Raw genomic sequence first — 14,284 nt, forward strand, 5'->3', positions numbered from 1 at the left:
AAATCCTGTATTTAATAATCCTGGAAACATCTTTCCCTCACAACCAAGCCCCGCTGGCTGCGCGGGGCGGAGACGGGAGGAGACGAGGCGGGTCCGGGTCCCAGCCTGCTCCGCGGCCACGCATGCTTCCTAACCGGCTCCCGGAGGCGCTTCCAGCCCGCTGCCTGAGGGCTTCCCAGCCTGCTCCGGCGGGGATCGGGGTGGCTGAGCCCCATGGGGTGAAGGGCGGATGGCGGCGGCCGCGCTCCAGGTGGGCTCCGGGGCGGGCGGGGCGGGCGGCCGCGGCTCCCGCGCCCCTCACCCCGCCGAGGCCCCGCGCCTCCCCTCACGCTCCTGCTGATCTCGGGTTTCTAGGTTAATTTCCTACTCGGTTTAATTTAGTGTGCTCTTCTGCGTCTTGGTAAAATCCTACCGCTTCCTTCTGGGCTTTTGCCCTCTCCAACCTCAGAAATGCGTTATAATTATCTGGCCCAAAAGTATTTGCTAGATCACCACAGTAATGGATTGTAATTATCTGACCCAAAAGTATTTCCGTGATCACTCCAATAATGTGTTACAATTATCTGACCCAAAAATGCTGGCACTGACAGTTTTTCTGGGATAGTTTTGGGCTGGGATCTCCTTTTCCACAGGATTGTACGATAAAGGCTTGAACTTGTGTCTTAATTCTGTTTCATGCAGTTTTCAAAATAAATTAACATCCGATATCAAATAATGAGGGGTTTAGGAGATTATAGAATTGTAAGTCTTTTAACTTCTTGTGTAGACTGCATAATAATATTACTTGGCAGGGTGTTGTTCCATTGTAGGTTGGACTTGATGATCTCAGATGTCTTGCCCAACCTAATTGATTCTGTAACTTCGTGCATTAAATTCCTATATGTATTCACATATCTGATAGCGTCATGCAAAACTGGGGCAAAAATTATACAGAGCAATATATCTAAGTGGTAATTTTAGCCATTGGATTTTTTTTGCTCATACACCATGGCCTCTTATTGTCAGCTATTTTCCCATAAGTGTATTTACAATTTTTGATCTAAATATCTTCTTGTGTCAGTAATTTAAAGTGTTAACTGTGTGTTCATAAAAATTACTTTGGTAATTTCCTTAAATTAAATTAAGCATATCGGAAAAATTCAATTTTGAGACTACAGAGACTATGTTTAGTGCTTTATCTCATGTAAAAATGTCATGGGAAACCACAACTCAAAGCTGGGTTACTCTGTGAACTGTTGTGTTTTATGTAAAACCTAACTAGAACTTCCCGTCAGGATGTGAACTGGGCTGACACAGAAGTTTTGAAGCAGTCTTTTGTGAATTATTCCCCACTTTTCTGTTTTAACAAGAATGCAAGCTGCACACCTGCTTTCTGAGATTTATGGGCTGGAAAAATTGACGCTTTATTGTGATATTTTGTAAAGAGCCTGAAAAGCATAATTTTTCAGGGAGAAAAAATGTTCTAGTTTTACATTAAAATTTATCATTTCAGAGATTATTTTGGTTGCCCAGAGTTTTGCTTTTTCTGGTCTGATTTCCCTCTTGATCTGCAGAATATTTCTGGGAAATTTTGTTGTACCTGGGAACGTGAGTTGATTTTTACACAGGCTGCACTCATTTTTGTCTCAAAAGGAGGCTGAAATGAACAGTTTAAAAAGAACAGTAGGACATGGCTCTTGGCTGAGGTCAATCTGAAGCGAGTTTTGCATCCTGTTCTTCCTTCTGGTGCAAAGAACACATGCCAACATTACCCATAGCAAAAGTGCAAGCCTAACACAGAACTGACACAGACCTCCTTTGCTGTATTAATTTCTAGATCTCTCTTTATCTCTTCCAAGGTCACTAAGTGATGGGGTGGAATTTAAAAAGAGATCCCTGAGTGGGACTCATAAATGTTTCATCAGGTGGGAATCTTCCAGGCACAAGAAGAAATCTGTAAAAATTGATTGTGCTATCCATTGAAATGCAATTATGTAGAAGACTGGAACTGTTCTTTTTGGACTTTGTGTTTTATTACCTTTTAGTTGCTATAATGTTCTATTTTTATTTCTGCTCTTCTCTTGGTTTATGGTCTTTTTTCTGCTTTCTTTTACAGAGCTTCAAAGCTTAGCTGAAGTTCCTTTTAGCTCAATTATATTTGTTTACAAATTAATTAAATATATGTTTATTCTTTCTGGATTTTTTTACTGTTCATATTTCATGTATGCTGTTTTGCCTAATATCAGTGCTTACTGGCACCTGGTTTGTTTTTATTTAGGATGGGACAAATGGTAATTGGTATTTCCTGCACTGGACTGGGCAGACTGTATTCAGAAAGCACAGAGGCTCAACACTGAGGCATAGAGCATAGACATCTCCTACTGGAGTAAGGCACCTGCGATGGAAAAAGAAATGTTCTCCTAGTCCCAGGGGAAGTTTGATTCTGAATACTTGTGTGCTCTTTAAAGGTATCTTGCTACATCACTTCTTCACAGATTGGATTCTTACACAGCTTTTATGGTAATTTTAAATGAAATCCAGTCTGACATGATGGCCATATAGAAGAGACATTTGTAAGGAGACTGCCATTTTTTTCCTTAAAATGGAATTTATTCAGCAATGTCCTGTGTACCATAAGGTCACTCACCAGAAAACAGCACTTCCATTGTTTCAGGAAATACCTTGTGTCTATATATTCATTCAGAAGAGGCACAGTCACAGTTAACAGACTAAACTTGACCCACTTTTTTCATCTCTGTGCAAAGTCCATGTATTATTCATGCTTTCTTCTCTTTTACTTTTTAAAATGTTTTCTAAATAAATTATTTAGTGGGCTTTATCTTTTCCTACAGAGATGCCAGTAGTTCTGTCTTGTGAATAATTGTACAACAGGCATGTAAATAATCAGGAAGAAACATTTATATTTTGTGAGATTTACAATATGTTTGAAATTATGAATTGTTATGTTTCAGTTTAGGAATTCTAGTGTTTTATATGTCTGATAATGTCTCTTTTCAAACCAAGACATACATTTAAAAAGGCCCTTCCCAATAAGAATTTACCTAAAGAAGGGTTGTCAAGATTTAATGTATTGCACAAAAATGGCGAACCCATGGGAAGAATCCATTTTTTGGTAGGATAAAGGCTTTAAAACTGTGGTCTGTCCCTACAGCTCCCCAAAAAGACTAGCATAGCAGCTGGGACAGTTAGAACTTCTCTTGCAAAAAGAGGAGTTATGTAGGTAATGTGGCAGACAATAGGTAAGTCCTAAAAGTAACAGCCAACTTCTCTGATGGAGCACATGCTGAGGAAAAGCTTAGGTAGTTTTGCTCTGTAAGGAGGTGTTTTGATTACTTTGCTTGACTAAATGGTTGTTGACTTTGTGTTTATTATAAATAGTGAAGATATTTTAGTGGGTTTGTTTTTCTTAAGGTTTATTCTACGTTTAAGTCTCCAAACTAATCAAAGGATTGCTCAGGAAAGGGTACCAGGGGAATACTACACATGTTAGTAAAGAATGTAAATTAAAGCAGTAGTTTGGATTACAGATTGAAAACTCAGTTTTAACAGTTGTTGTATAGAGAAATCTGGGCTTTTGAGCATCAGTCCTAAGTGTCCTCCAAACTGAATCCACTTTTGCTATTATAGTGTAAAGTAGTTCATTGGATTAAATAATGTATTTAAGATCAGAAGAATCTTGAAACATATTCAGTGTATTATCATAGATATGTTTCAAGTTATTTTGTAATATTTAACATTTCAGTAAGTGGAATTAGAGCTCTCCATGTTACTTGTGCTGGTTCTAATTAAAACAGGGCAGGTATTTTAATTCAGAGCTGTAGTGTTTAAGCCAATAAACTAATTGAAATTAAAAATTCCCTGTGAAGGTTTAATGCAAACACTGAATTTGGGGTCTTAATGTCCAGTTGTAGCTGTGGTAACAACTGTTTTGTGCAAATGGATTTTCTTTATTTAATAGTTTTCTTTCTGATCTCTGACATTTACAGAACAACTGACGATACAAAGGACAATGCACAGTGTGTATCCTGATGACATTTTGTGTGCTACAACATGGTTTTTGTCATGGCATCTGAGACTGAAAAGGCCCATGCTCTTCTTCAGACTTTCAGCACAGCGTCAGTTATTTCCAGTCTAGGTTTGGGGATATTCTGCTTTGTAGCAGACAGACTTCTGCAGTTTTCCTTCATTCAGCAAAATGACTGGCTCCGAGCCTTATCTGATAATGCAGTGCATGGTATACTGGGGATGTGGTCCTGGGCAATAGTGATTGGACTCAAGAAGAAAAGTGACTTCACTGAGATCACCCTGGCTGGCTTCCTTGCCTCTATCATTGATGTGGACCACTTCTTTCTTGCTGGATCTCTTTCATTAAAGGTAAGTCAATAGATCAGTAATTTGTTAATTTTTCACTATTTATATTATTGTTCTTCTATCATGTCCTATACAAAAAAAGTTCCATTGATAATTTAATTAAATACATTTAATAGATATACAGGAATTATATTTTATGTTTATTATGATTTTAAAAGGCATAAAAATATTTTACATCTACTGTTCAGTTTCTGCTACTTCCTACTTACTTTCTGCTTCCTACCTATGAGAAGGAAAAAAAAGAGTTTTGCACATGTACTTGCTGTTCTACATGTGTCACATAGTTGCTTTGTTACCCAGCTTAAGGAGTTAAATGCTGCCTTGCACACTTTTGTGGATGAAGTGGATTATTCTGCTTCTCTTTACCATAAGGGTTAGAAATATCTGAAATGTGGGGTAGAAATATCTGAAACTTTGATGATAGAGCTTCCGTGTAATTTAATTCAGTCCTTATGAGTAATACATTGGATTTAGCCAACCCTGAATATTTCTCCCACGAATAAGCTATATGTGAACTGTTACCTTTAAAAAGGCAGTCTAAGTTGCATTTAAATATAGTTCATTCAAAAATAAAATTAAAAAAAAAAAATAGTAGGAAAGCTTATTAATAAATCAGTTTATTAATAAAAGTAAAAAGTTGAATTGGCTCCTGTTAAGCAGTGACTAGATCATCATTTATTTGCAGAACTGCTTGTTAGGACTGAGTTTCTCAATAGGATTGTTACTACCAGACTATTGCACTCTTTTCCAGTAGTTTTCCTCCTCTAGTTTGCTCATAATGCTATTACCCTGTTCTTAAGGTAATAGGGGGAAGGGGAAGGGGAGGTGCGGGAAGGGGAGGGAAGGGGAGGGAAGGGAAGGGAAGGGAATACTTTATATTCATGTAAGTAAAGAAGAAAAATGGTTTACCAATTTTTAAAAAATATTTAGGTGACAGCTAAGTGCAAGAGGCAAATATTGCTTATAGCTGAGATGTAAAAATCAGACTTACAATGGTAAAATAGGCTTTGTTGACATACAGTATCACTATTCTTGTAGAGAAAAAATGCCTTTTATTTGTGCATTTGATCAGTTTTCCCCTCTTGACTTTACCAGTGCTGAGGAAAAAGGAAACAGTTGGGTTCCTCAAGCTGGCCACATTCCCAATGCAGCCCAGGATACCACTAACCACCATTTTGTCACATGGACAGTCAGACTCCAGCATGTCCTGGTGCTTGGCATCATTCTTTCCTAAACAGTCCCTAGTTCTTCCCTTCTCTGTACTTCTTGCATGTGGAAATGCAATGTAAAGAAAAGGAAAGTTAGCTTGGTTGATAAATGGTATAAAATTCATATAAAATTATTACTGCATGCAATATGGAATAGAATTTAAATCTCTAATTATTCTCATCTGTTTTTTCTTATTTTAAAATCAGTGAATACAAGTAAATGAATGGCTAGCTGTTAGAAAGTATTAAACTTTTATTGCTCTTTTTTCATGCATTTCAGATTACCAGTATTTTTCTTAATTACAAACACTAGATGTCCCACTTCACCAAAGTCTGAGAAGCTAACTGTTGAATTGTGTCATGGAATTAGGAGGTGACCTGCCACTTGGCAGTGAGGCAAGGTTAAATACACCTTTCATGATGGGGAACATTTGTGTAGCCTGCCCTATCCCTGCTGTGTGAAACCGAGTCAATTTTTGTAATTTTGTAACTTAATTTCTTCTTATGTGGTTTCAGTTCCCGAGCAGATTGCAGTTCATTTACTAATCCAGCCTGAAGTATTGTTGGTGACAGATCTAGTTCTCTTATTCTTTAAGTTTGGGGTTTTTTGCAAAAGACAGCTGATTTCTTTGCTCCCCCGCAAAATGTTTTTCAAATCAGGAATACAAATTTAGCAGATAGAATCATAGCCCTTTTAGTAGCCAGATGTATTTAGCTGAAGTAAGGAGAAGACAACATAACCAAAGGTTTTACAGAGTGATTTGCCTACCAGCTCCTTTCCTTTCCATATGTTAACTGTGCTAATAAAGGAAATAATCCAGTGTAGGTCTTCTGACTGCTAGAGCAAAATCATTACAACTTGTAAAGCCAGCATTCTTTCCAAAGACTCTCTTCTCAACTAAATAACTTAAAAAAAAAACCTTAAAGGAATAAATGTATGTTTTCTAAACCTCATACCATTTTTCTCCTCTCCTCTGTATCACTTTTTTTGCCTAAATTACCTCTAAAGGGTCCTGTCCACAACTGTGCGTACCATTTTAGGTGAGACTTCATTTGAGCCAAATGCTGTAGTTTAATGCCTTGCAATGGCACAAAAACACAATGCTTCTTTCCTTTAAAAAAAATAATAATCTGTTGCAGGTTTTGTCTTCTTGCAGTGCCATCAGAGTCCCTTTGGTTTCTGATGTAGTATAATGCCCATTACTTTGCTTCTGTCTGGCCAGCTAGATCTGATTGTAACATGTAATTTTTCTTTCTTGGATTTAATATGATGTGCCTCAGTTTCTTGGCACAATTTCAGGCAGTTGCGTTTGTAATTTATTACTTCATGGGATATTTTTTTACTATGTGTTTTTTAGATACTTTTTAACTACATATCTGGTAGTTACAGTCCCATTCTTCATCTTTAAATTGCACGGTTGAGAGTAACCGCTTTAAGAGACTAATATGTTTACTGCTGTTGCAACACATAACTAAATAACAAATTAAAAAGTCTAATTAACTAACCACACCACTATTAGGAATTTGTACCAATAGTATATTTCACTGTACACAATCACATATAAAGCTCGTCATCATCACATTTAAATCTGATGATGAGTTCCTTTTTCTGGGGTAACCTTTTTATGCAGCACAAGGCAGTACTGCCTTCTACCTCCAATTGCCTTCACACTACTCTAGTAATCTGCTTCTGTTCCTGCTGATGCCACTCAGCACTTGGATTCTTTGGCCATTGGTCTGTTTTTTGTGGTCATCATTATTTTTCTGCAGTATTCAGGGTAAATAGTCACCTGTGGTATTTATATGTTTGCTCTGATAAATACTTGTGTACCAAGTACCATGTGATCTGACCTTTTGCCCACATTATTTTTGCAACAAGTATGAAGTCTACAATTACTTCACTACTTGGAATTTGTAGTTCTTTGTGTTCCATGTGGTTTTTACTGTGCACACAAGTATAGAAGAACCTGTCTCACTGACTAGTCCAAAGGTGGTCGTTTCTGCAGTGTGTCTTCAGTCAGGAGTGCTGGCATGACATAATGGACTATTCCTAGAGTCCACCAGGACCATAGACACACAAACATGCAGAAATTGCTGTCTTGCTGCTAAAGACTCACCAAATTCTAGAAGTGTAGAACATGCAGTTGGTGACAAACATACGTAACACTGCTGGGAAATGTGCCACCCGTGACTGACCAGGGCTGTACAGGAGCATTTCTGGAACTGGAGAATAAGCTTTGCACAAGCACAATTACTGTATAGAATATGTTACTAAATTGTTAATATATTTATTGTTAATATATTAATATTAATATATGTTACTATAATATATATTACACTGAGTATGTTACTACAAACTAAAGACGTCAGGCTTGTGAAGCAGTGCAGAATACCAGGGAGGGAGCATCTGTTGTTACATAATATCTATGGTGTCGCCATGAGTAGTAAAGCAGGTAATTTGCATGGGTTCTCCTGGGTGTAATTATTGTCTCCTGTCTCCAGCTGCTCATTGTAGTGAGAGAGGCTGGAGGAGAAACAATTGCAAGATGATCTGGTTGAACATGTAGGCAAATGGAAAAGGTGATTTGCAAATAAATCCTGTTTGCAAAATTTTTCAGGACGTTTAAGACAGAAAAAGCTTGTTGTTTTTTTGCAGGGGTTTGTTGTTGTTTGATTTGTTGGGGTTTTGTTGGGTTTTGTTGTTTTGTTTTGTTTTTTAAGATCTGGTGCTTTCTATAGGCAAACAAATTTTTTGATTGTTTCTCATATTGGGAGAAAGAGTATAGCAGCTTATATTAGCAAAAAGAACTACCTGTCTCCAGGGCCTGGTAACTCAAGAATGTAAGTGTTCCTTTTAGTTGCAGAATGTAAAAGAGGAAACAGACTGTTCTCTGAGACCTTGGGCAGCAGCATATCAGAAGCTTGATGGCTGTCCTGCAGTTAGAGAACAGGACTTTCTCTTGCTAAAATTGAACATACAGGTTTGCTATATCAACTATATTGCTATAACAGCCCTGCCATCTGAAACTTATATGAAAAGAAATTAAGCATCACCTTGGTATCAATACCGATAAACTGTGTACATAAGTAACATTAAAATTTTCCTTACTCACTGTGTCTCTGTTGGCACCTTACCTTAATAGGCCAGAGAGAAAAGGCTAATTTAGACTTTGCTACTGGTTTTTTTGCAAAGTGCAGAAATAGAGGCCAGTCAACAGATTATCTGCCAAAACATATCACTATGCAGGTTTTTTTCAAAATTAGGTTAGTATGTACTTCTGAGGCTCCTGTTGACAGTAACAAAAATCTGACTCTTTGAAAGGCAGGTGATAAACAATTTCACAATCACAAGATTTTTTCCACTTCAATTTGTGAAAAATCTACTTGTGTGAAACAGAGCTGAAATTGAAGAAAATACACCTTTTGCTCCAACTTAAAGGAATTGGTCCACAATGTTAGAGTTAAGAATTGTTGCGACAGTTTGTGACCTTTTACCTGATCCCATTACCTGATCAGGAGAGTCACAGACAAGCAACTAAGAGCAGACAAGCTAAAAGAGCAAAGCTTTCTGCAGGCCTTTTCATGTTGGTTGTGGTTTAAAGTGTGAGCTGTTATATTTCAAGGTAGTCTATAGCTTCCCATCTCTGTATTAACTGGATAAGGCTACATCAAAGTTTCCTTGCAGAGAGGATAGTGTTCCATGCAGTTATCTAAATTATGCATGAGCTTGATGAACTTGTGCCAGAGTCTCAGTGCTGGGTCCTCTTGCTGTTGAATCCTGCAAGGATTAGGACAATTGAAGAATGAACAGGTTAGCCTTTGTTTGCCTTCTGCAGGAAGTGCAGTGAGGGATGTGTTTCAACATAGTAAAGATACACTGATATGTTACCTCTCTGGTGCCTTGTTACAGGTTTTCTGAGTGCTCACCAGTACCTAAATTAAGCCAATGAAAATCACATCAGCTCTTCCATAGACCTCTTAGTAATGTGTTGTTGTTTCTCGTGTGCTTACAGACACCAGAATCTACTTATTTGTTGAATACAAATTTAAAATACCATTATGTTTTTTTATTGTGTTTAAGTTTGTGGTGGTGGTTGTAACTGTTGTTACTGAGTACCCACAGAATATCTTCTAAAACAAGTATATTAAATTGACATTATCATTTCTTAAAATGGCTGAATCTCATCTCACTGGCTAGACATTCACCTTATTAACACAAATATCAGGCTTTCAACTGAGTTACTGTTAAGTTGTTGATATTGTTGATACAAATGCTTCAGATCTTGGCTTATGAACTTTGTTTGCCTGTCCATGAAGAATACTGTCTCAAGGTGCTCAAAATACATGTAACTTTGATCATATTTTTGTCCCATTGAAAATTATCCTTCTGTTTTAAACACTGTGCAACTGGACCAGCTTTCCATGTGACAATTGTAGTAAAATACAGGACGTATTTTTGGAAGAAAATGCCATTAAAGCATGTGATTTATTTCAAGTAAAACATTAAATATTTCAAGTGTATTGCATGGTTGTTTTCCTTTTAATTATCTTGAAATTAAATACATATAATCAGTGCAGCAGATTATACAAGTTCCTGTGTACCACATGATTGTGTGACAAATAGGATTCTTCATCCCTCTCCCTCCCTGTTTTGCTGATGATAGTACTTAGTAGGATGCATGATTCATATCATACAATAGAGAGACAGGGCCGCACACAGCTCTCATGCATAAAATTGGCTTTAAATTAATTGTTATGGAAAGGAACAGTGTGTTTTTCTTTCTGCTTCCACTTAGTCACCTGACAGTACACCTGTAGACACTCACGAAACTTTTTTTCTCTTGTCACCATTGTTGTAGCCATTGACAATAATATTTTTCTCTTCTGCAGGCTGCTCTGACTCTTCCACGGAGACCACTTCTTCATTGTTCTACTGTGATTCCTGTGGTGGCTCTGACATTGAAGTTTATCATGCAACTTTTCAGGCTTAAGGACTCATGGTGCTTTCTTCCCTGGATGTTGTTCATATCCTGGACTTCTCATCATGTCCGTGATGGGATTCGTCATGGCCTCTGGATCTGCCCATTTGGAAAAACTCCTCCCTTGCCGTATTGGCTGTATGTGGCAATTACAGCATCTTTACCTCATCTATGTTCATTTATTATGTATTTAACGGGCACTAGAGAATTAATGTCTATAAAACATGGAATTCGCATTGATGTATAGGAGTAATGGCTTTTGAAAGTAGTTTGTGGTAGCATTTGAAATAACCTGTCTGTCTCTGAAGGGTTTCCTTACATTTACTACACCTTCTGAGTTAGTCATTTTAAGGTTGTGGAGCCAATTACAACTCTTGTGTCAATTCCTTGTTGTCATAGAATTTATTTAAGGAATGGTAATAATTTTATATCTGTACATTTCCCTTGTACAGTGTGTGGTCTTCCATGATAGTTCATGCATAGCGAGCTGCTTATAAAGTACTTAGTTCCTCTCTGTAGTAATTACATTACATTTTACTGTCATGGTGCCGTTCATCTGATCACCATTCACTTTGGATTTGTATTCTGCCTTTGGAGAATACATTTCATCCAGATAGTATCTGTATAGCACTTTAAAATTGTGAAGTTCTATATAAATGCTAGGTATTACTGAGGATTTAATAGTGTATGGCACTTCTAAAAAATCACTCAGCCTTTTGAATTTATTTATATGTTAGGAGGCCTGCTGGACTTTCGTATTCAACCATTTGAAAAGAAATACTGCCTGTATTTCACACTGTCTATCCACACCTCTTTGAACTTGTAATCACAGTGTTTTACTAAATTCTGTATCCCCCTGTAGTTGCTTAGTACTAAATTTGCAGATAATTACTAGCTTCAAAATTAGAATGGTGTAGACAATTTGGTTATAGTATTATGATGTGTTGGCCAAATCATTTAATTTTGAAAAATACACTAATTATGAATACTATTTAATTTGGAACCAGGGAATTTTAGTAAATATTTAAGAATTGTGTGAAGATTCAGGGAGACACAAGAAAATAAAAATTGCTTATAACACAAGTTTGCTTAAAGACACTACTACTCAGTAAAGCATTTTCCATTAAGTGCAATATCATCCTCATAGTTGTAAAATAAAATGAATTATTATTGTTATTAATATTATTATCATCATACAGAAATAGAAATTTCCTCATAAAAAAAGTTTCATAAGGAAAAGTGTTATTATGCTGCAGTTTATGAGGTAGTAATTTGCACTATGGACTATTCAGTTTTCATTTATAGACATCTCTCAGAAAGAGTCCCAAATTAAAACTTGTCTGGTCTTGTCTAACTAGATGAGACTGTCTGGATTTGTGTAGTTTATGATGTACAAGCTGAGAATGTCTATTAATAATTTTTAAATATTTTATTCTTCGCCCATTGAAGAGATGGGGCCTTAACTACTCCAGCTTGTGATGAATAGCTGTCAAAGGGGATCATTTTTATGGAACTGCATGTATAAGGTAGCATGTGCTTAACTTAGGTTACCAATGGGTGTAAGGGTTTAAGCAATGTGTAAATTTACGTTATTAAATGTAATAGAATAAAGTTTAAAAAATATTATTAACTAGTATGCCTGTCTTAATGAGTACTGGAAACTTTCTGTAGCTGCAGAATACTTAAGGCTCTTTGCAGCACTATGCTAATCACAGAAAGCGTTGCACCTCTTGAAAACGTCTTTGCACCAGAAGAATAATCGCTGTCATGTCTGTTCTTCATGTTAGGAATGTATGCCAATGTAAATTTAGTAGTTTGTACAATAGTGCAGTGGGCCTGTCTATCCTTTATTACAAAATGAATAAAAGTTTTCTTTCTTGGAAAGAAGATTGGAAGAACAAAACATTCCTTAGAGGGTTATCCTCATGCTGTGAATTTCTGTCCTTTGGAGTTTTCCAGAAACAGCATAAGAAATGTCTTACTTTAGAGCCCTCAGATCAAAACTGTCTTTTATCCAAAGACATAATGGTTTACTAGAGGAGCATTGCTCATTCATTCACTTCTATCCTGTATTTTAAACTACAGGCTATGAAATGCCAAAAATGAATAAATTTTGTGCAAGGGGTGAACGCTGAAACCCATGTAGAAAATTTTCTGTATTTTTGTTTCATGGTATAATGCTTGTATAATTTTGTGCTTTATCCAGATCTTTTGCAAAGGGAAATGTATATAGGAGCAAAGTGTAGAATTACACTTTCTCACTTTTAGACTGTAGCTGTAGTGTTTCTGGTAACTGTGTGTCTACCTCCAGTCCTTAAGATCAGTACTGTACCATTTCTAGCTATGTTTAAGGATCAGTACATCTTCAGTAGTTTAAAACTACGTATTTTAATTCTCTTTATTTCTAGATATTTCTGTGTGAGCTTTTACAGTTGCTTGGAGCTGTATTTTGAAACTTTTTTTTTCTGGCCGTGTTCTTACACCAATTCTACCACAGCAATAGGTTAAACCCCTCTCAGACACATATTAAGGAAAGTAGCAAGTACTTTTTACCATGACTTCTTTCCCTCCAGACAGACATGGCAGTCTCACACCTTAACCTGACATTTAGTCAGCTTTAGCTGAGGCCATCGGCAGCTTTTCAAGGTAAACTGACACTTGGCATGTACTGCTGTAATTTGTGGGTAGCCAGAGTAGGGTACAAAGGGGAAGTTAGGTGTTTGTTTCAGCCTGTATGTCGTGGGCAGAGTGGGAGCTACAGTGATTATAGAGAAGACCTCCCGTTGGGTTTCAAGGCACAGGCAGGACCCTCTTGCTTTCTAAACTTCTAACAGAGGCCTCTGGGTGGAGCTGGACCCATCCTTAGCCCCTCACTCTGTCAATGGTTTATGTTAATGGATTAAATAGCCGTTATTGAAGCTTTTCACAGCTTTGTCCCAGAGGATTAAGGATGAAAAACTAGAGATATTTATATAAATTACTTATTATGATAATGATGAGACTAAAAGATCTTAATCAGAATTATTTACTATGTAGTATAAGTAGCTGTAACTACTACTCTAGTTCAGTCCACTATTTTTGAAGTAATACTGAAGCAATTATATCAAAGGTAGCAAAAGAAATTATGAAACAGAGATTGATTTTACTAACCCATACCAACAATTGTGGGCAAATCTCTTTATCCCAGCTTAAAGGGGTAACCTTGATGCAAATCCCAAACTCAAGGAAGGAATCTCCACACAAGCTCCAGAAAGGGGATTGCTGGAAGACTGTCTCTCCCCACTCATTAAGAAGTGGGAGTGGGCCCTATGTTTCCAGGCCAGCTGTGTCAGCTCAGCATCTTTAGGTAAGTTAGTAGTTTTATCTGGTACTTTACCAGGTCTGCCACAGCTTCACTTCTCTAACAGATATGTTTAACTCTGATTAATGATGATTGATGGGATTGATGAGTCAGGCTGGTTTCAGCGTTCTTCAGCACCAAAAGCACCAGGACCACCTCCTCCTCCATTCACCACTGATAGCTTTGCAAACAGGGAATTATTTGGGGTGTTTTACCCCCATCCAGGCAGAGCATCCTGCTACACATCCTCACCTAACACCTGCCTGCTACAGGTGAATTGCCCAACAACTCCTTACCAGTATTTCACATGCATTTCAAATTCACTGATGTTTCCAACTATGCATCAATACCTGCCATGTGTAGCAAAACCATAGCAAAAATAAGCC

At 37.2% G+C, this 14,284-nt stretch overlaps 1 protein-coding gene across 3 annotated transcripts; it reads left to right on the forward strand.

The window, feature by feature from the left end:
- The first annotated feature begins 111 nt into the window (after positions 1-111).
- TMEM267 (transmembrane protein 267) lies at positions 112-12,181 on the forward strand. 3 transcript variants are annotated; one of them, XM_058827444.1, is made up of 4 exons: positions 112-250; positions 2,258-2,499; positions 3,987-4,374; positions 10,470-12,181. In XM_058827444.1, exons 3-4 carry the CDS (start codon positions 4,051-4,053, stop codon positions 10,803-10,805), a joined length of 660 nt encoding a protein of 219 aa, XP_058683427.1. In that variant the 5' UTR covers positions 112-250; positions 2,258-2,499; positions 3,987-4,050; the 3' UTR covers positions 10,806-12,181. The 3 variants fall into 3 exon arrangements, with proteins under 3 accessions (XP_058683427.1, XP_058683426.1, XP_058683428.1); XM_058827443.1 differs by having other exon boundaries at positions 2,258-2,447; XM_058827445.1 differs by having other exon boundaries at positions 2,258-2,365.
- The last annotated feature ends 2,103 nt before the right edge of the window (positions 12,182-14,284 follow it).

The sequence above is a fragment of the Poecile atricapillus genome, chromosome Z (genome assembly GCF_030490865.1).
Source record: "Poecile atricapillus isolate bPoeAtr1 chromosome Z, bPoeAtr1.hap1, whole genome shotgun sequence".
Classification (NCBI taxonomy): domain Eukaryota; kingdom Metazoa; phylum Chordata; class Aves; order Passeriformes; family Paridae; genus Poecile; species Poecile atricapillus.